This window comes from Doryrhamphus excisus, linkage group LG13 (genome assembly GCF_037039965.1).
Source record: "Doryrhamphus excisus strain RoL-2023G ecotype Guam linkage group LG13, RoL_Dexc_Guam_v1.1, whole genome shotgun sequence".
Taxonomy (NCBI): Eukaryota; Metazoa; Chordata; class Actinopteri; order Syngnathiformes; family Syngnathidae; genus Doryrhamphus; species Doryrhamphus excisus.
Window position 1 is genome coordinate 15,192,828 of NC_136369.1, and position 21,289 is coordinate 15,214,116.

Genomic DNA, 21,289 nt, shown 5'->3' on the forward strand with positions numbered 1-21,289 from the left:
CTTCCGTGAACAACGGCAACATAGAGAGAGCGTTTGTTACCACTTATCATGGCAGACTTTGGCAGAAAATAACATTGCTGAGTGCGAGGCAGATCCGGTAATAGTGAAAAACGAAGCCATTTTTTTAGCGTTAGCATGTAGCAATTGTGCTAAAACCTTCATTGACAAAAGAAAACCTTAATGAAAGCCGGATGGCTGTATCTTCCAGCACAATACTTGTGCTCTCCATTGAGCTGGTCAATTCAATTGACACTCACAGTTACTTATATGCTATCATTGGTAGTGGCGTCGACGTTTTGAGCAAGGGCTATTATTAAAAAGGTTTGTCCCATCACGTGCAATGTATGTTAGCTCCTTCACGCTAGCTGATTTTCTCTCTTTAAAATTCATAGAAAAGGGAAAGATGTTATGTTTCACATAAGGATTGTGGATAACAGGCAAAATTACCCCCAAAAGTGCAGTTGTTTTTTGTTTTTGTTTTTAAATGTGTTCTTCCCTCAGCGGACATTCTTCAGTGCTTTGACTGCCATGTTGTTCTTTCAAATCCTTTAGCTTGAAGGAGTTTTTACCCAAAGAGTACATAAAGCAAAGAGGATCAGAGAAGAAAATATTCCAGGTAGGTCCTGCCTCTCTATAAAATGTACCCCCCCCCATATAAACCTGACAATACATTTGTGACTTTTGTGGCAGGAGCACAAAAATTGTGGAGAAATGACTGAGATCGAAGCTAAAGTGAAATATGTCAAACTGGCAAGATCTCTGAGGACATATGGAGTGTCTTTCTTCTTGGTCAAGGTGAGGTAAACTAAGTACCAGTAATTATTTGGCACTATTCCGTTCAGCTAGCCGTAAAGGAAAACTGTACTTTTTTTAAATTTTGCATCCAGAATTCATCCACATAAACACTTTCTCTCTTCTGTGCATTCGAAAGATATAAAAACAGTTAAAAATAGACACCTCATTAACACATTAAAAACTAGACATCCCTTTTGGTACCGGCCATTTTTGATGATTTTGAGTGATTTTTCAAGAGATACAGAATATTGTACTGGTGGGATATATATACTGTAGACATGACACACCTTTCATCAAAAAAAAAAGTTTGGTTCTACTTTTTTCTGTTCTTTAGTAATCAGCAGTAGAACATAGGTAAGTTTCAGCAAAATATCAATTCTCTACAGAAATGTTTTTTGTGAAAAGATACATTTCAGGCATAACTTTCACTTTGAGGCAAATGTAGCCATATATATGTTTAGCCAAAATGCCCAAAACACAAGAAAATTGTATTTCTACATTAAAATAAACAATAACAATTACAAAAACAAGAAACTATTTTTCCTAATTTTACATATTTGCAATTGAACTGTGTGTGCACGCGTTAAAATTTCCCATCAACGTGTAACATCCTTTGCGCAACATGGCTCCAAGCCTTTTCACTTCCTGTTTGCTGCAGAACACAAGCACTCTTTTAAAAAGCAAAGATGCATGCTGAGGTCTTATAAAATGCCACTTCTGCCACCCGTTTTTTCAGTTTAAAACTGCGCCAACATGTTCTCTTCTATTGTGGAGTTCAATCATCACCTCACAGAAGTTAGCTGGTTTGGTGTGACGAGGTGTCACAACAATGTACGATGTTTATATATAACAATAATAATAATAACCGTGTCAGCATTAAAGGTTTATATGTGAATGGGGTGTTTCTATAGACTGACAAAGTGCGTCCCATTACGTGCGTTCTTATGTTTTTCATGCGTTCATGTCTCACATAAGGATTGTGAATGATGAAAGTTGAATAAAGTGCAGTTTTCCTTTATGTTTTGTCTTCTTTTGCTCTTGAATTAATGAAACAAAAAGCAAATTTGGGGTATTGGTATAAGTGGAGCAGGAGCCTTTTATCTCCAGAGTGTGAAATCTTTTCCCTGGGCTTGAATTTAACTGGATGAAAGGAGTTGAAGGAATTACACAGCAGGTGTTCCAGTCCACTTGAACTTTTACAGCTTTTCAAAAAAAAAAATCATCCCTGTTGGCCATTTTTTACATGCACACTGTGAAAACTAGTAAAAAGGAAACCGAGGGACAACATTTCTATGCTGCTTATCCTTGTTAGGGTAGTGGGGGTATGCTGGAGCCTATCCAAGCTGACAATCCGAGAAGACTGATTGTAATAATAAACTAGAAAATTCCCGTGGAAATTTTGATGGGCTTGCCACCTGTGCTGTGGACCTCGGGCCGGTGTGCCAATGGCTACCGTGCTAGCACCAAGCAAGAAAGCCTCAAGTGCCGAAAAGGTTGATGCAGTCCCATAGTGTCCCCACATCTTGCCATGTGTCTGTTTGCCTTTAGACATGAGTAAATTAGCTTAAATGCTAACATGCTAACGGCTACCATGCTAGCACTTAGCAAGACAGCCTCAGGTCCCGAAAAGTTTGGCGCAGTCCCATAGTGTCCCCATATCATGCCACGTGTGTATTTGCCTTTAGACATGAGTAAATTAGCTAAAATGCTAACATGCTAACAGTCATCATGCTAGCACCTAGCAAGACAGCCTCAGGTCCCGAAAAGTTTGGCGCAGTCCCATAGTGTCCCCATATCATGCCACGTGTGTATTTGCCTTTAGACATGAGTAAATTAGCTAAAATGCTAACATGCTAACAGTCATCATGCTAGCACCTAGCAAGACAGCCTCAGGTCCCGAAAAGTTTGGCGCAGTCCCATAGTGTCCCCATATCATGCCACGTGTGTATTTGCCTTTAGACATGAGTAAATTAGCTAAAATGCTAACAGTCATCATGCTAGCACCTAGCAAGACAGCCTCAAGTCCCAAAAGTGTCCAGGCGGTCCGATAGTGTCTCCACATCATTCCATGTATTTGCCTTTAGACATGAGTAAATTAGCTTAAATGCTAACATGCTAACGGCTACCATGCTAGCACCTAGCAAGAGGCCCTCAAGTTTAGAAACTGCCAAGGTTGTCCTATAACCTCCCTGCATCATGCCATGTGTGTATTTGCAAGCAGCAGTCTATGGGCTTGCATTACTGAGCAAGCCCATAATAAAAAAAAACAGAAAAAACTGCAGCGTTAAAGCAGTACTTTGCTTTAGTCTGGGATCAACTTTCACATGGTAACTGCTCGACCTTTGGCATTTGGGTCTGCCTTGAGTGTAATCTGACAGAGCAGAGGCATTTATATATAGCCTGGCTGACCACCCCCTCCCCCCCCCCTCAGCACCCCAGCCTTGTAACCCTCCTCCTGGATACCCCACAGAATTGACATTCCCTCCATAACTTTTTCACAGTGACCCTCCTTGGCCCCTCAACGTCACATTCTGTCCATCTGCTCGCCGTCTGTACCATAGCTCCTGAAACCTTTTGCTTTGGTAAAAAGGGTAACATCAGTGACGGGTCCAGTTTACTTATCATCAATGTTTTTCAAGGATTCTTATGTTTGTTAGTTTGTTATATTTTAAATGTAAGGTACTGTATAGACAATAATAAGGTCCATGAAGTCAGTGCTAAAAGAGCATCAACATTGGCATCAGTGGTTAGTGCATGCCTTGGTTATCGTTTTTTGGTTAACATCCAAAATTTATTCCTCAAGTTTACCTGGGAAGGGCGGCACGGCAGTCAAGTGGTTAGCGCGCAGACCTCACAGCTAGGAGACCAGGGTTCAATTCCACCCTCGGCCATCTCTGTGTGGAGTTTGCATGTTCTCCCCGTACATGCGTGGGTTTTCTCCAGGTACTCCGGTTTCCTCCCACATTCCAAAAACATGCCAAATTGTCCATAGGTATGAATGTGACACATTGGGAGTGACCATGATGGATAGGATCAGGAACAAGTACATGAGAGGGACATAAAAAAAAAAAAAAGCAATATCGACCCAAGCAAAATCGGCCATCAGCTAAGCGTGATGGAAAAAAATCGGTATCGGTATCGGCATCAGCCGGTCAATCCCTAGTCCTGTCATGTTCTTGGTTATTGGATTCATTAGAGCTGCACGGTGGATAAGTGATTAGCATGTTGGCCCACACAGTTAGATATGGAAGCTCTGGGTTTGAATCTCCATTTGGCATCTCTGTGTGGAGTCGTTCTCCATCATGTGTGCATGCGTGTATGTACCCCCCCTTGTGCCCAAAGTTGGCTGGGATAGGCTCCAGCATACCCCATGACCCTATGACCCTAATGGGGATTAAGCGGCACAGAAAATTAGTTCCTCAGCGGACATTTTTGTCATAAAACGTCTTTGTTAGCATCCCGTTAGCTTCATGGAAACAGGAACTGGAAGTAAGCTCCATTGCATGAGATTCAGACCTTTTGAAGGAATTAATGATGCTCACCAAGGTTCCACTGCATTTATACATGAACAAGAATCAACATAAATCACAGTTTGCCAATAAATCCTGCATGAAAGTCCAATATTTTTTCAGTTTTTGTGCTTTTTCTTTTTTCTTTGGGAAATAAATGACTACATCAAAAATAAATATAATAAATCAGCAGCCCGACCATTGTTGCCATTAAATGGCATTTATATGTATGTATTACATTTTGGTCGGGAAACAAAGGGAGAAAAATGTGTGAGCGGGATTCCGTCAAATCAGCCACACTCGCATTGTGCGCAAGCTTGTTTTCATCATTCTTTTTTCCCTGCATGCAGGAAAAGATGAAGAGTAAGAACAAGCTGGTACCACGCCTTCTGGGCATCACCAAAGAGTCTGTGATGAGAGTGGATGAGAAGACCAAAGACGTGGTGCAAGAGTGGCCGCTTACCACTGTCAAGAGGTGGGCCGCCTCGCCCAAGAGCTTCACACTGGTAAGATTTATCATACCATCTTATGGGAAAACAAATAAAAACATAGCATTGTGGAATGGATTGTGTTCAACTTTAGAGGTCCCACTCTGTGAGCATTCCCTCTACAAGCCACCTTGGGCAACACATTTGTTCATTTTCTTCCACTTATCCTCACGAGGGTCACGAGGGTGCTGGAGCCTATCCCAGCTGTCTTCGGACGAGAGGCAGGGTACACCCTGGACTGGTCGCCAGCCAATCACAGGGCACATATAGACAAACAACCATTCACACTCACATCCATACCTATGGACAATTTGGAGTCGCCAATTAACCTAGCATGTTTTGTGGGAGGAAAACCCACGCGTGCATGGGGAGAACATGCAAACTCCACACAGAGATAGCTGAGGGTGGAAGTGGACGCAGGTCTCCTCGCTGTGAGGCCTGCACGCTAACCACTCGACCACCGTGCAGCCCTGTTAAACAACCATTCACACTCACATTCAAACAATTTGGAGTCTCCAATTAACCTAGCATGTTTTTGGAATGTGGGAGGAAACCGGAGTACCCGGAGAAAAACCCACACATGCACGGGTAGAACATGCAAACTCCACGCAGACATGGTCGCGGGTGGAATTGAACTCGGGTCTCCTAGCTGTGAGGCCTGCGTGCTCACCACTAGACCGCCGTGCATGAACCAGGCTTGTTAACCTAATTTTGTCCTATCCATCCATCCGTTTATCTTCAATGCTGCTTATCACTCCGGTCACTGGGGTATGCTGGAGCCTATCCCAGCTGTCTTCAGGCGAGAGGCGGGGTACACCCCGGACTGGTCGCCAGCCAATCACAGGGCACATATAGACAAACAACCATTCACACTCACATTCATACCTATGAACTTATGAACATGCAAACTCCACACACAGATGGGCGAGGGTGGAATCAAACTCGGGTCTCCTAGCTGTGTGGCCTGAGCGCTAACCACTCGTCCCCCGTGCAACCTTTGCCACCACATGGTGTATGAATTAGCACAACAGGAGCCCAGTGAACTGTAATGTTCCCTCGCTTCTTAAATTCCCTCATGCACTCGATTTATTGAGCTGACTCGTCCCCCCTTTCGCCGTCCTCGTCGATATTCCTCTTCCATGTCCTTGGCCTCAAGGTAGTGAGCAACATGGATTTAATCCGACAAAACTGGAAGAACTGCATGTGAATGGGCAACTCTTTTGAGTGGAATATGCATAAGAACCTCCAGTCTAAATAGTTAATTTATCATGCAATGGTGTGTGTGTTTGTGTAGGACTTCGGGGAATACCAGGAGAGCTACTACTCTGTTCAGACCACCGAAGGGGAGCAGATCTCTCAGCTTATTGCGGGTTACATCGACATCATCCTCAAAAAGGTGAGATGTTAGTCACAGGAGAATGAATGGATACGCATTAAAAAAGATCAGTTGATGTGCAGAAAATCGATATGTTTGTTTACATGTGCAAGGAATTGGGCCTGTAATCAGATAATTGGTAGATTGACACAGTCAGAAATGTGTTTAAGAATATGTTTATTATTATGGTTGTAGTTTGTCTTGATTGATAACATATTATGAAAGCGCTGCTCTGCTAGGGTGAGGGCATCTCTTGTGCACAGCCCTTCCATTTTTTTTTTAAATTTAGGTCTGGGTTCTGGTTATGCCATTCCAAAATGGCCATTTTCTTCATTTTTTTTTTATCAAGCATTATAATTTTTTCATTTTTAGATTAGTTTCCTTTTTTTAAAGTATATTATATATTTGAACAGGCATATGACATATTATTGGGGTTATATTCATAGAAAGCCACAATAATGAACTATTTCTTTGTTAAATTAGCATTCTGATCATGTCCAGAACCGAGGATTATTATGTGTCTACATTTTTTGTTATTAGCTTGTGTCAGCGTACCTAATTGTGTTTGGCAATTTGTAATAGAAGTCCTTGTTTTTAGTTTACCCTGATAATTACATCGCTGTTTATTTTGTGAACTCATTTCTGTCTTAAACACATCAATAAAATACGAAAGAAAAGTTTTATTACCTTTTATTTGCAGAGTGGGACTCATTTAATGAAAGAAATGAACTCTAAATGAAATGTGCTGGGAGTTCCACTAAATGAAAGCTGTAGTTTTTATTCTAGATGTCGACACAAAATTCAACATTATAAGATCACAGTCACATGCATTACTTTCACAATGCATGTGTGTTTTTTTTGTTTAGAAACAAAGCAAGGATCGTTTTGGAATGGAAGGCGACGAGGAAGCAACCATGCTTGAAGAATCTGTCTCGCCTAAAAAGTAAGCGGACATTCATTTATTTTCGACCGCTTATCCTCACGAGGGTCGAGAGGCAGGGTACACCCTGGACTGGTCGCCAGCCAATCACAGGGCACATATAGTCAAACAACCATTCACACTCACATTCATACCTATGGACAATTTGGAGTCACCAATTAACCTAGCATGTTTTTGGAATGTGGGAGGAAACCGGAGTACCCGGGGAAAACCCACACATGCACGGGGAGAACATGCAAACTCCACACAGAATTGAACTCGGGTCTCCTAGCCGTGAGGCCTGCACACTAACCACTCTGCAGCCGTAAGCGGACATGCAAGACCTGATTCTTTTTTGTGTGTGTAAAGAAAATGAATCTTTTTGTTCTCATTTGTTCAGCAATTGGAAAGATTTTAATAACTGATTAATCAGTCGATTAGTTTTCGAGATTAATCAATACTGACAGAGCAAATAATTGAAAAAAAACCCACCAGGTTGCTGCTTGAATATTCTGTTAAAATAATAAAAAAAACCTAAATGTTTGTCAAATAGCTACAGTAAAACAATAAATATACACAAAAAATACAATCATGATCATTTAGTCATTTAGTCGATTAATCGCAATACGCTTAATTAATTAAGCGTATTGTGTACATTTTGATGCAGTAATCGGTTAAGCCATAGATGGACCAAATTAATATGAAACAAACACTTCTGGGTTGCGGCTGTGTGTTTCCAAGTCACAGTGTGTGTGAGTGATGAGAAGAAAAGCTCTGACAATCTTGGGGAGTAGTCACTGGGTGCCACCTTGTCACCTGCCACCTTTGTCAAATAAACATGAGAAGTCTTTATAGCAGGAAGAATGTCCTTACATCGTGCGGTATGAGGGTGTAGTAGCAGCACCCAATGTTATTGCATACTTTTCTTGCAAAACAACATATCAGCTCCTTTTCAATTTCCTCCTCCATACCAAATTGCAGCACAGTTCACACATCCATCTTCCAGGACCTCATTTCACCACGGCAATGCTTCCTCTTCTGGACTTTATCCCAGGAGATAATCTCTAGAGGAAATTTTGTAGCACTGGAAAAGCGAAGTCTCCATGTGAACATTTCCTGATTAGACGCCTGTTTTGTGGGGGCTCATTTCATCACAGTGGAATATTTTTCCGGTCCTCACCCCTCATTGGGGTTATCTCATCTCCTCTGTTGTGATGTGTTGTACTAACTAATGTTCTTTCCACGTTGCCGCAGGTCCACTATCCTCCAACAGCAGTTTAACCGCGTGGGACGGGCGGAGCACGGCTCGGTGGCGCTTCCCGGGGTGATTCGATCGGGTTCCATCGGCACCGAGTCGCTCAGTATGGGAAGCATGCCGTCTCCACAGCAGCAGATAACAATGGGTCAGATGCACCGTGGACATATGCCACCGCTGGTAAGACCGCAGCTACCAAAGATTGCAATTTGTTGGCACTGCATGGTCCTTTAGTTAAACTCATCATTTTCAGTAATGTTTTGGAGTCATTTTCTTAAAATGACTCGGTTCCTGTCGACTCTCTTTGTTATTTTGCTGCTCTGTCGGCCAGCGGAGCTCTCTGCCCTGTGAATGTGAAACTCACCTTTCATTCATTCATTCATTCATTCATTTTTCTACCGCTTTTCCTCACGAGGGTCACGGGGGTTGCTGGAGCCTATCCCAGCTGTCTTCGGGCGAGAACCCTCGACTGGTCACCAATCACAGGGCACATATAGACAAACAACCATTCACACTCACATTCATACCTATGGACAATTTGGAGTCGCCGATTAACCTAGCATGTTTTTGGAATGTGGGAGGAAACCGGAGTACCCGAAGAAAACCCACGCATGCACGGGGAGAACATGCAAACTCTACACAGAGAGGGTAGAATCGAACTCGGGTCTTCTAGCTGTGAGGCGCGCTAACCACCCGATCACCGTGCAGCCCTTTTCAATCATACACGAGCAAAAGGAATTCAACCGATGTACAATAAAACTAAAATAAAGTAAAAATTATTGCCTATCCCAGCTGTCTTTGGGGGAGAGGCGGGTTACACCCTGGACAAGTCGCCAGCCAATCACAGGGCACATATAGACAAACAACCATTCACACTCACATTGGAGTCGCCAATTAACCTAGCATGTTTTTGGAATGTGGGAGGAAACCGGAGTACACGGAGAAAACCCACACATGCACGGGGAGAACATTCAAACTCCACACAGACATGGCTGAGAGTGGAACTGAACCCTAGCTGTGAAATCTGCGTGCTAACCACTCGACCGCCGTGCAGCCAACATCACCATTAATGTCATAAAAATACACATATATGCATATATGAACGTGCATGTGCTCGTCACTGAGAATGTATGAAAGGTAAGGGACTACTTCCTACCACCCAGCAAGCCCCGTCCCACACAGCCAGCACCGCCCCCCCCCATTGTATCGGTCTTCCTGCTGACTAAAATTATTTCTTAATATATTGTTTTGTTTTTTTCTGCCATTTGGTACCTTTAATAATAAAATTTGAATTCAAAGGTCTTAAAAAAGCACCAACAATTGTGAGATTTTTTGTTTCCTTTTCAGAGCTCAGCCCAGCAAGCTCTAATGGGAACCATCAACACCAGTATGCAGGCTGTGCAGAAGGCACAGATAGACTTGGGGGAGGTGGACAACTTGCCTCCACTCGGACAGGACATGGTACGCAAAGAATACCTGCAATAAATTAAACAAATGCCGTATTCGGAGATTAAATATACGGTCCATATGCAGGAAGTGAAACTAAAACTGACTTATGTGTGTTTCTTCTCATGAAGGCCTCCAAAGTGTGGATCCAAAACAAGATGGATGAATCCAAACATGAGATTCACTCTCAGGTTGACGCCATCACTGCAGGAACCGCCTCCGTCGTCAACCTCACAGCCGGTCAGTAGCTACCATTTTAAATACCAACTTAAATGCATTCAAGTGCAATTTTTATGACCTTTTTTAAACAAATTTAACATGATGATAATTTTCTTTTTTTGGTCCAGGCGACCCAACCGACACGGATTACACCGCAGTGGGCTGCGCCATCACCACCATCTCCTCCAACCTGACGGAGATGTCCAAGGGGGTTAAGCTGTTAGCTGCTCTCATGGAGGACGAGGTGGGCGGCGGTAACGACTTGATGAAGGCTGCCAGGACGCTAGCGGGAGCCGTGTCTGACCTGCTCAAGGCCGTGGAGCCGGCATCTGGAGAGGTACCCAAGGAGGGAGGAGCCTATTAACGCTGAATCCAGACTTGTTTTTTTTTGTTGTTTTTTTACTGTAATTACAAATTTTGAGTAAGGGTGGGGGGTGGGGGGCATATGGGCACAGACTGAACCTCTTAAGGGTTGACCCTTAATGGGGGTAAAGCATTTTTTTTCCCATCTTACCTATGATGCTGGAGAAAAAAAATAGCAGGAGGACCCGTTTTACTTTATATTTTATAATTTATTTTATATTTTTTTACCTTTAATTTCAACTGGTTCAGTCTGCTGTTAGTTTATTTTTCTTCCTTAATTTCTTCATGGTAAACTAAAAATTTCAAGTTTTATTTCTATTTACTTCTTATTTTTTCTTATTGTTGTTTTTTTTTTACTTTGTTACTGATTATTTTACATTTAAGTACATTTTTTAAAATGTATTATTTAAAATATATTTTTTTAATTGTGCGAACATAGTAATTAATTAAAATTTATTAGGGCTGTCAATCGATGAAAATATTTGATCGTGATTAATCTCATTTTTTTAATCCTTAGTTAACTCACAATTAATCACATTTAATCGCAGATAGAAATTAGTTGTTATCATAATAAGCGGTCGAAATCTCTTAGTGGTAAACGATTCGATGTGCAACTACAACGATAATTACATCAAATTTTATGTAAAAGGATATCAATTTCGGAATTATGGGCCATTCTTTTAAACTATTCATATATAATTGAGTCCTCAAAGTTTTAGATTTCACCCAGCAATAACAATATCATATATAGATGTTATTAAATCAAGCAGTTAATACTTGAAATGTCAGATTTTGGTGTCTAAAATCTAAATTGCCAGCAATGTTGAACCCCAACAGAATGAATGTTAAATTGAGCCAAGCTTTTTTCATTTTTTCATTTTTTCCCAAAGTCACACACACACACAGGGCTTATTTTTTTAATAATGATTTTTCTTTCTTGTGTCCAAATTACATCCAAACCTAGAGGCATACGATGAAATTTGCAGTCTCTGAGTTGAATGCAACTTTGCCTTTCCACTTTTATTAAATGCTGTGCTGACTGCATTGGTCAGGCCGTGTCTAATATAAACCCCTAACTGACATGCAGCTGACTGGAAGGCCTTTTCCATCTTTAATGGGTGACGGCAAACTAGAAAAAACTCTGAATTGTTGACACGTGCGCTAATGAATAATGGAGTCTTATAGACTTGTGTTGCAGGCCTCTTTAATGATCTTGTTTGGAGGTTTGTCGGGTCATATTAATGTATAGATCAGATGAATCACTTTGCAGCTGTAGGAATATTATTCTCTGTTGTGCAGCATTGAGGCTTTATAATGTAGATTAAACACATGAAGTAGAAGCCATCTTTCAGCATGCCTTTCTAAATCTTGTTGTTTGTGTGTGTGTGTGTGTGTGTGTGTGTGTGTGTGTGTGTGTGTGTGTGTGTGTGTGCGTGTTTAGCCAAGACAGACTGTGTTGACAGCAGCAGGCAGCATCGGCCAGGCCAGCGGAGACCTCCTTCGACAGATTGGAGAGAACGAAACAGATGAGAGGTTCCAGGTAATAATGGTGTTATTGTTTTGACACTTTAAAAAAATATAAATGTCTACATAAAAATGGTTTTGCAAGCTGTAAACAACCATCAGACCAATTTAGCCACAAGAAAGAGATGAAGAAAGTCCTTACTGGAAAAGACAAAAGATAAATACAGATGCTGTCAACACATTTTTGGACAGTCTAAGGCCCTGTTCCCCACTTTTGATTTTTTAGTATGCGGCCTTCTGTGAAAAAAGTTAACGAATATTATTGTTAGCAATTGTCAATGAAATACAAAGAAATCTAAAAATAGTACTTCATGTTTATATGATATAATTCTGCTTTGTTTTGCTCATTGTTGCTTTGCAGGATGTCCTGATGAACCTGGCCAAAGCAGTGGCCAACGCTGCAGCCATGTTGGTCCTGAAGGCCAAGAACGTGGCCCAGGTCGCCGAGGACACTGTCCTCCAGAACCGAGTCATTGCCGCCGCCACCCAGTGTGCCCTCTCCACCTCCCAGCTGGTGGCGTGTGCCAAGGTACTGCATAAAGATGAATACACTTTTGACATGTTTCTCTAAATGATGCCGCTCTTCATCCCCATCGTAGGTGGTGAGTCCCACCATCAGCTCCCCGGTTTGCCAGGAACAGCTCGTTGAAGCTGGGAAGCTGGTGGACCGCTCTGTGGAGAGCTGTGTCCAGGCCTGCCTCTCTGCTACGGAGGACGGAGAGCTCCTCAAACAGGTCAGTTAGAAACAGTAATAAATTGTAGATGTAGACGAAGATCTGGGTTCCTATCTCTGTTTGGGCGGGCATGTGTGGAATTTGCATCTTTTCCTTGTACTTGTGTGGGTTTTCTCCGGGGACTCCGGTTTCCTCCCACATTCCAAAAACATGCTAGGTTAATTGGCGACTCCAAATTGTCCATAGGTATGAATGTGAGTGTGAATGGTTGTTTGTCTATATGTGCCCTGTGATTGGTGACCAGTCGAGGGCTCTCGCCCGAAGACAGCTGGGATAGGCTCCAGCATACCCCAGTGACCGGAGTGAGGATAAGAAGCATTGAAGATAAACGGATGGCTGGATAGGACTAAATTAGGTTAACAAGCCTTGTTCATGCATGGTGGTCGAGTGGTTAGCACGCAGGCCTCACAGCTAGGAGACCCGAGTTCAACTCCACACCCTCTGTGTGGAGTTTGCATGTTCTCCTTGTGCATGCGTGGGTTTTCTCTGGGTACTCCGGTTTCCTCCCACATTCCAAAAACATGCTAGGTTAATTGGTGACTCCAAATTGTCCATAGGTATGAATGTGAGTGTGAATGGTTGTTTGTCTATATGTGCCCTGTGATTGGCTGGCGAGTATCAATGAAGCGTAGTTCATAAGATACTCATATCCTGTGATGAAGGTGAGTGCGGCGGCCAGCGTGGTGAGTCAGGCTCTGGAAGATCTCCTGCAACACGTCCGCCAATACACCTCCAGGGGAGAGCCTATTGGCCGCTACGACCAGGCCACTGACACCATCATGACCGTCACTGAGAGTATCTTCAGCTCCATGGGGGATGCAGGTCCGTACAAAAGAACCAGTAGATGATATGCATAACCATTTAATTAGTTCATTTGTATTAAACGACTTGTAATTACGCTCCTTTGTCTCACTGGTTACATTCTGTTAATTCATTCACACCCCCCCCCTTACCAACAGGAGAGATGGTCCGTCAGGCCCGTGTGCTGGCTCAGGCCACATCAGACCTGGTGAACGCCATGAGGTCTGATGCAGAAGCTGAAATTGACGTGGACAACTCCAAGAAGTTGCTGGCAGCTGCTAAGTTGTTGGCTGACGCCACTGCGAGGATGGTGGAGGCAGCAAAGGTATGTGTGTGTCTTCCAAGGGTGGATACGTCATATGGTATATTTGACATCTACGCTCACAGGACAGGCGATCCAATACAAGTGATGTCCATGTTTTTTTTGTTGGGTTTTTTTTTTTTACAAAAAATATCTAAAAAATGAGTGCAGATAAAATACTTTCTGTTGTCAAATACACAGTGGAATAGAAGTATTTTCAGCCAGGATTTGAACATTGCCAAAATGAAGGACTGTCGCACATCTTCTCCAAGACTGTTCCATATTTTGGCAGCACGAAACTGAAATGCAGCCGTGTTTAATCCGGACTCAGGGTATCTGCAGGAGACCACTCCCTGAGTTTGTCAGAGCCTGAGATGGTTTATGCTCAGAGATATATTGTATTCTCTGAGCGACAGGAAGCCAGTGCAAAGACCTGACTACTGGACTAATATGGTCATATTTTGTAGTTCTAGTCAGGACTCGAGCAGCAGCATTTTGGATGTGTTACAGCAGTGTCTCAGCTTGTTTAGTGAGCCCGGTGAGAAGTCTGTTACAGTAGTCTAGCCTGCTGTAGACACAGGATGGATTAGTCTCTAAATCTGACCCTTGATTTTGGAAATATTTTTTAGTTTTAGAGTTTAGTTGGAGAAATTACTTTTCATCCACACACTCATCTATTTGATGCAGTGAACTCTGGGACCCGTAATACAGTTAGACCATTGAGCTTAATAAAGCACATTTAATGGCTCCCTCATAGTGTTAAATAGTATAAAATAGTAGTATTAGTTATTATTATTCATTCATTCATTTTCTACCGCTTTTCCTCACGAGGGTCGCGGGTGGTGCTGGAGCCTATCCCAGCTGTGGGCAAGAGGCAGGGTACACCCTGGACTGGTCGCCAGCCAATCACAGGGCACATACAGACAAACAACCATTCACACTCACATTCATGCCTATGGACAATTTGGAGTCGCCAATTAACCTAACATTTTGGAATGTTGGAGGAAAACGGAGTACCCGGAGAAAACCCACGCATGCACCGGGAGAACATGCATACTCCACACAGAGATGGCCAAGGGTGGGTTATTATTATTATTATTATATTAAAACAGAGTATTAAAACAGAGCATTTTTCGATAAAGTTCTCTTGATTGAATCAAATGAAGCGTACCCAATGAGGGGCTACAGTTAAGTCTCCACTTTTAAATATAGGAAACAAGAACGTCTGACCTGATAATGAACTCTACTTTTTTACTTTGAAATTTTAATTAAGTTTGGACTCATGGCCTCCCGCTCAAGGATTAGAATACAAAACTTTGTGCAGTTTCTACTGATTTTATTCTGGGCTATGATCAAAGTGCTGGAAAAATATCCAAATACTGCACTTGGCGCAGATCTCAGCGACTTGGATTCCAAGTGCGGCTTAATGTGGCACACTCGCCATTTGATCCTAAATTAGCCTGTGTAATAACCGTTGACAAATGACTGTAACATTACACTTACTTCAAATGCTTACACTGAATTCAATGAAGACTTGAGTGTTGATTTTAATAAGGAATTGTACTGGAATTGTACTTGGACCACTTTTACACTCTTTTCTGTAAAAGAAGCCCAGGACCGTGGCATGTTGCCATAAGTGTGAACTCTTTCACACGGCGACACTGCATCCCGTATTCTGATGTTTCCCAAGGGCTGTGGTGAACAGTCGGGGGAGGAAGGGGGTGGAAAAATGTCATGTCCCCCATTCTATATTGGTCCCTTTTTTAGACCCGAACAGTGATGGCGATGTAATTCCCCCATGACTGACCTGTAATGACCAATGCTGTGATTGGTCACACTCATGCTCACGAGGACTTCTGAATAGCTGCCGAACCCAACTTTATTATAGGAGTTGATAATAAACAATAGCGAATGAAAGCGATTTATCTTAGACTGGACAGTCTGAAGTTTCCCAAGAAAAGAGGTTACTTCAAGACGTCACTGAATGGCAAGTAGCGTTAAGTTTTCATTCATTCAATTTCTACCGCTTATCCTCACGAGGGTCACAGGGGTGCTGGAGCCTATCCCAGGCTGTCTTCGGACAAGAGGCGGGGTACACCCTGGACTTGTCGCCAGCCAATCACAGGGCACATATGGACAAACAACCATTCACACTCACATTCATACCTATGGACAATTTGGAGTCGCCAATTAACCTAGCATGTTTTTGGAATGTGGGAGGAAACCGGAGTACCCGGAGAAAACCCACGCATGCACGGGGAGAACATGCAAAACCCCACACAGAGATGGCCGAGGGTGGAATTGAACTCTGGTCTCCTAGCTGTGAGGCCTGCACGCTAACCACTCGTCCACCATGCAGCCCCCTGTAATAATATATAATAATATATTATATATATTATTATATATAATAATATAGGGTTACTATAAAAACCAAAGCAGTCTTGAGATCATTTATACCAAACACATCAAAACAACTCTTCAAACTCCTCCCAAACGAATCTATCATTCCCTCCATCACCTTCATTATCAGCCCACTGGATCACATTCCGATAAGAATCCCGTTTGAAATGACGCCCTCCAGTTGTTTACTTAGCGTCAGCCCCAAAATTCACCACCGGTTGAGACTTGTTGCCATGGTAACTGATTAACTGATATAACGCCTCCTCTGCGTGACAACCTGCATGTAGTTGTGAATGGCTTGTTAGCTGGTGGCTCATTCATGCATGCCATGTCCTCATTAGCCCCCTTTTGGAATTAGCAGGTTTTAATCATTATGTAAATTGGCTGTTCTGTTGAAGTGTTGTCAACAGGCTAGCGGCAGCAAAACACTCCACTGGCTTCAAGCTCGGCACAAATTATATGATGAAATTGTATTTGCAGAAAATATATCTTTTGTTTTCACATATAGAATATGGACAAAAGTTTTGGGATATCTGGCTATCACAGGGCCTGTTGTAGGCTTCTTCCACACCAAACTCATCCAAGCAGTGGATGCTGGAGCCTATCCCAGCTGTCTCCGGGCGAGAGGCGGGGTACACCCTGGACTGGTGGCCAGCCAATCACAGGGCACATATAGACAAACAACCATTCACACTCACATTCATACCTATGGACAATTTGCAGTCGCCAATTAACCTAGCATGTTTTTGGAATGTGGGAGGAAACCGGAGTACCCGGAGAAAAACCACGCATGCACGGGGAGAACATGCAAACTCCACAGGGTGAATCAAACTGCAATGTTATAGCTAAAAAAACAAATCATAGAGTGATTGGTCTCTTGTTGCTAGGCAGAATTAATGAGATTATATAACTGCACAGACTAGTATACTATAATAATAATCATGATAACAATTAAATCCATTCATCTTCTATGCCGTTTCTGCTGGAGTATGCAGGTATGCTGGAGCCTATCCCAGCTGTCTGGGAGGCGGGGCACACCCTGCCCTACAATTAAATTACTGCTCTGTATTAAATATAAAACCCATATTGAAAAGGAAGAATAATCTCTCTAATTATCTATCCTTAACCCACGCATGCACAGGGAGAACATGCAAACTCCACACAGAGATGGCTGAGGGTGGCATTGAACCCTGGTCTCCTAGCTGTGAGGTCTGTGCGCTCACCACTCGACCGCCATGCCGCCCCGGAAGCATACAATTATCCAAAATGTTTTTCCAAGATTGGGAGTTGTGTCCCATTACTTTTGTGCATAGAAGGATTATGGAGGCCTATAACCGAACCAAATGACATGGACCTTCAGATTGTGAGCACTGCTGCAAAATAGCCAGATAAGGTGGTGAAGATAAGATTTTTGCTGCTGAAATTCCACATTCCGGAATGCCCTCTGGCTTTTTGTGTCATCCTAACTGCTGGTTGTTGATTGTGTATATGTGTGTGTGTGTGTGTGTGCCCTCAGGGTGCAGCGGCGTATCCCGAGAACGAGGATCAGCAGCAGCGACTGAGGGAGGCCGCAGAGGGTTTACGTGTGGCCACCAATGCCGCAGCTCAGAATGCCATCAAGAAGAAGTTGATCAACAGACTGGAGGTAAGTGAAGATGAGTGGAGGACACCGATGGCTCCCCGGTGGGAATTGGGGGGTGGCGGCTTAAGAATACTCTAAAAAAGATTTGATTGTGATTTTTGTATGTTTTTATGCTGCAGAATGCTGCCAAACAAGGTGCGGCCGCAGCCACCCAAACCATTGCTGCTGCTCAGAATGCTGCCGCGTCCAACAAGAACACCGCCGCTCACCAGCAGTTGGTCCAAAGCTGCAAGGTGGGCATGCTTTAATTTATATATATATATATATATATATATATATATATATATATATATATATATATATATATATATATATATATTCTGCATAAAATCACCATCAAATGTGATCTGATCTTTGTCAAAATCACACAGATGAAAAAAACAGTGTCTGCTTTAACTAAAACCACCCAAACATTTCTAGGTTTTCATATTTTAATGAGGATAGCATGCAAACAATGACAGAAGGGGGAGGAATAAGTAACTGAACCCTCTGCCTAAGGAGACTTAAAGAGCAATTGAAACCAATTTTTACCATACAATTTAAGTTAGGTGTGTGCCCAATCACTGATGAGTGGCTTAAAGCTGTCCTGCCTGCTATAAGACACACATCTGGTAAGAATTGTCTTGATGAGAAGCATTGTGTGATGTGCACCATTGTTCGCTCAAAAGAGCTGTCTGAAGACCCGCGATCAAGAAATGTTGATTTGTATAAAGCTGGGAAAGGATACAAAACCATCTCTAAAAGTCTGGAAGAAAACCTATAAATGTTTGGGTGGTTTTAGTTAAAGCAGACACTGTTTTTTCATTTCATCTGTGTGATTTTGACCAAGATCAAATCACATTTGCCAACATGGTGATTTGATGCAGAAATGTGAGAAATTCCAAAAGGTTCAGATACGCAGATTACGCAGACCTCACAGCTAGGAGACCAGGGTTCAATTCCACCCTCTGCCATTTCTGTGTGTAGTTTGCATGTTCTCCCCGTGCATGCGTGGGTTTTCTCCGGGTACTCCGGTTTCCTCCCACATTCCAAAAACATGCTAGGTTAATTGGCGACTCCAAATTGTCCATAGGTATGAATGTGAGTGTGAATGGTTGTTTGTCTATATGTGCCCTGTGATTGGCTGGAGACCAGTCCAGGGTGTACTCCGCCTCACGCCCGAAGACAGCTGGGATAGGCTCCAGCACCCCCGCAACCCTTGTGAGGATAAGCGGTAGAAAATGAATATATATATATATATATATATATATATATATATATATATATATATATATATATATATATATATATATATATATATATATATATATATATATATATATATATATATATATATTACACAGATGAAAAAACAGTGTCTGCTTTAACTAAAACCACCCAAACATTTATAGGTTTTCATATTTTAACTAGGATAGCATGAATGAATATATATTGGTATATATAGTATGAAAAAGTGGTATGAAAAAGTATCTGAACCTTTTGGAATTTCTTACATTTCTGCATCAAATCACCATCAAATGTGATCTGATCTTTGTCAAAATCACACACACACATATATATATATATATATATATATATATATATATATATATATATATATATATATATATATATATGTGTGTGTACACTAGAATTGCACTCATACCGCTGCCTGATTGCTGTTCATGGTTCACGTCTGGTTCAGGATAATGTAAGACAACAGGAACTTACTCGTAACATTGCTTCAAGGTTGGCAGGTTCGACTCTCGTAAAGGTTTAATAGTCACGGTCGCTGTGATGTGTGTTAATGCATGTAAATTGTCGGTGTAGGCAGTGGCTGACCACATCCCTCAGCTGGTCCAGGGGGTGCGAAGCAGTCAGGCCAAACCGGACGACCTCAGTGCACAACTTGCCCTCATTATTGCCAGCCAGAACTTCCTACAGGTGCAACACACACACACACACACACACACACATGCTTCTACAAAAGGAATGTTGAAACTTGATGCCCCAGAATTGTCACTACTACTACTTTGGGAATGAGGCTGAACAGTGAAGTATAAATAGGGTTCGTTCCATGTTGGGACATTCCATGTTGGCCTGCAACCTCTTTTTTTGTCTTATGTAAGCACTCTTGAGGCACTCTTTTGGTACAGTTATAAACTAATGGATTTTTTAAAATATCATTTATTAACCTTTTTGCTGCAACAAGCAACAATGCTTTGTGGTCACATGACATTTTGACTACAACTCTTAGCATTCCGTGATAGTATATACAACTACAGCAATGTCCTCATTATTGCATTTGTGCATTTATCTTCCCTACTCTACACAGCCCGGTAGTAAGATGGTGACCTCGGCCAAGTCATCTGTTCCCACGGTGACGGATCAAGCTGCTGCCATGCAACTGGGTCAGTGTGCCAAGAACCTGGCCACCTGTCTGGCCGAGCTGAGGACGGCCGCACAGAAGGTAGCGGACATATCCTTAGAGCTCAGCAACAAAAAGAAAAGGAGAGATAATTAGAGAGATTCTTCTTCCTTTTCAATATGGGTTTTATATTTAATACAGAGCAGTGATTTCATTGTAGTCCAGGGTGTACCCCGTCTCCCAGACAGCTGGGATAGGCTCCAGCACCCCTGCGGCCCTCGTGAGGAAAAAGCGGTAGAAAATGAATGAATGAATGTTCTTCCTTTTCAATATGAGTTTTATATTTAATACAGAGCAGTGATGTCATTGTGGGCCAGGGTGTACCCCGTCTCCCAGACAGCTGGGATAGGCTCCAGCACCCCTGCGGCCCTCGTGAGGAAAAATCGGTAGAAAATGAATGAATGAATGTTCTTCCTTTTCAATATGGGTTTTATATTTAATACAGAGCAGTGATTTAATTGTAGTCCAGGGTGTACCCTGTCTCCCAGACAGCTGGGATAGGCTCCACCACCCCCCGCAGCCCTTGTGAGGATAAGCGGTAGAAAATGAACAAATGAATGTTCTTCCTTTTCAATATGGGTTTAATATTTAATACAGAGCAGTGATTTAATTGTAGGCCAGGGTGAACCCCGCCTCCCAGACAGCTGGGATAGGCTCCAGCATACCTGCATACTCCAGCAGAAGCGGCATAGAAGATGGATGGATGTAATTGTTATTATTATTATTATTATTATTATTATTATAAACTAGTCTGTTCAGTTATAGAATCTCATTAATTCTGCCTAGCAACAAGGGACCAATCACTCTATGATTTGTTTTTTTTAGCTATAACATTGCAGTTTGAATAGAAATGCCAGAAGAGCATCAAACATTAAAACGACAAAAAAACTTTTTCTAATTATAACCAAGTTTCCTACTATTTTTTTTTTACAAATTACATCATCGCTTTCTTGCTAATTCCAAGGCTCATGAAGCTTGTGGCCCCATGGAGATCGACTCTGCCCTCACTGCCATCCAGACGCTGAGAAGTGAGCTGCAGGACGCCAGACTGGCTGCCGGTAACTTGCAACTGAAACCTCTACCTGGAGAATCGGTAAGAAAAAGAAAAAAA

At 42.3% G+C, this 21,289-nt stretch overlaps 1 protein-coding gene across 1 annotated transcript in view; it reads left to right on the forward strand.

The window, feature by feature from the left end:
• Positions 1–21,289, forward strand: part of LOC131139387 (talin-2) — an 87,962-nt gene that overhangs the window by 38,026 nt on the left and 28,647 nt on the right. The window contains exons 9-27 of the mRNA XM_058088979.2: positions 553–616; positions 691–795; positions 4,655–4,810; positions 6,087–6,188; positions 7,034–7,110; positions 8,341–8,521; positions 9,689–9,802; positions 9,919–10,027; positions 10,135–10,343; positions 11,811–11,909; positions 12,255–12,422; positions 12,493–12,627; positions 13,290–13,449; positions 13,587–13,753; positions 17,646–17,774; positions 17,891–18,004; positions 19,581–19,694; positions 20,086–20,220; positions 21,143–21,271. Coding sequence (XP_057944962.2) covers positions 553–616; positions 691–795; positions 4,655–4,810; positions 6,087–6,188; positions 7,034–7,110; positions 8,341–8,521; positions 9,689–9,802; positions 9,919–10,027; positions 10,135–10,343; positions 11,811–11,909; positions 12,255–12,422; positions 12,493–12,627; positions 13,290–13,449; positions 13,587–13,753; positions 17,646–17,774; positions 17,891–18,004; positions 19,581–19,694; positions 20,086–20,220; positions 21,143–21,271 — 2,467 coding nt within the window. The remainder of the gene's footprint in view (positions 1–552; positions 617–690; positions 796–4,654; positions 4,811–6,086; positions 6,189–7,033; positions 7,111–8,340; positions 8,522–9,688; positions 9,803–9,918; positions 10,028–10,134; positions 10,344–11,810; positions 11,910–12,254; positions 12,423–12,492; positions 12,628–13,289; positions 13,450–13,586; positions 13,754–17,645; positions 17,775–17,890; positions 18,005–19,580; positions 19,695–20,085; positions 20,221–21,142; positions 21,272–21,289) is intronic.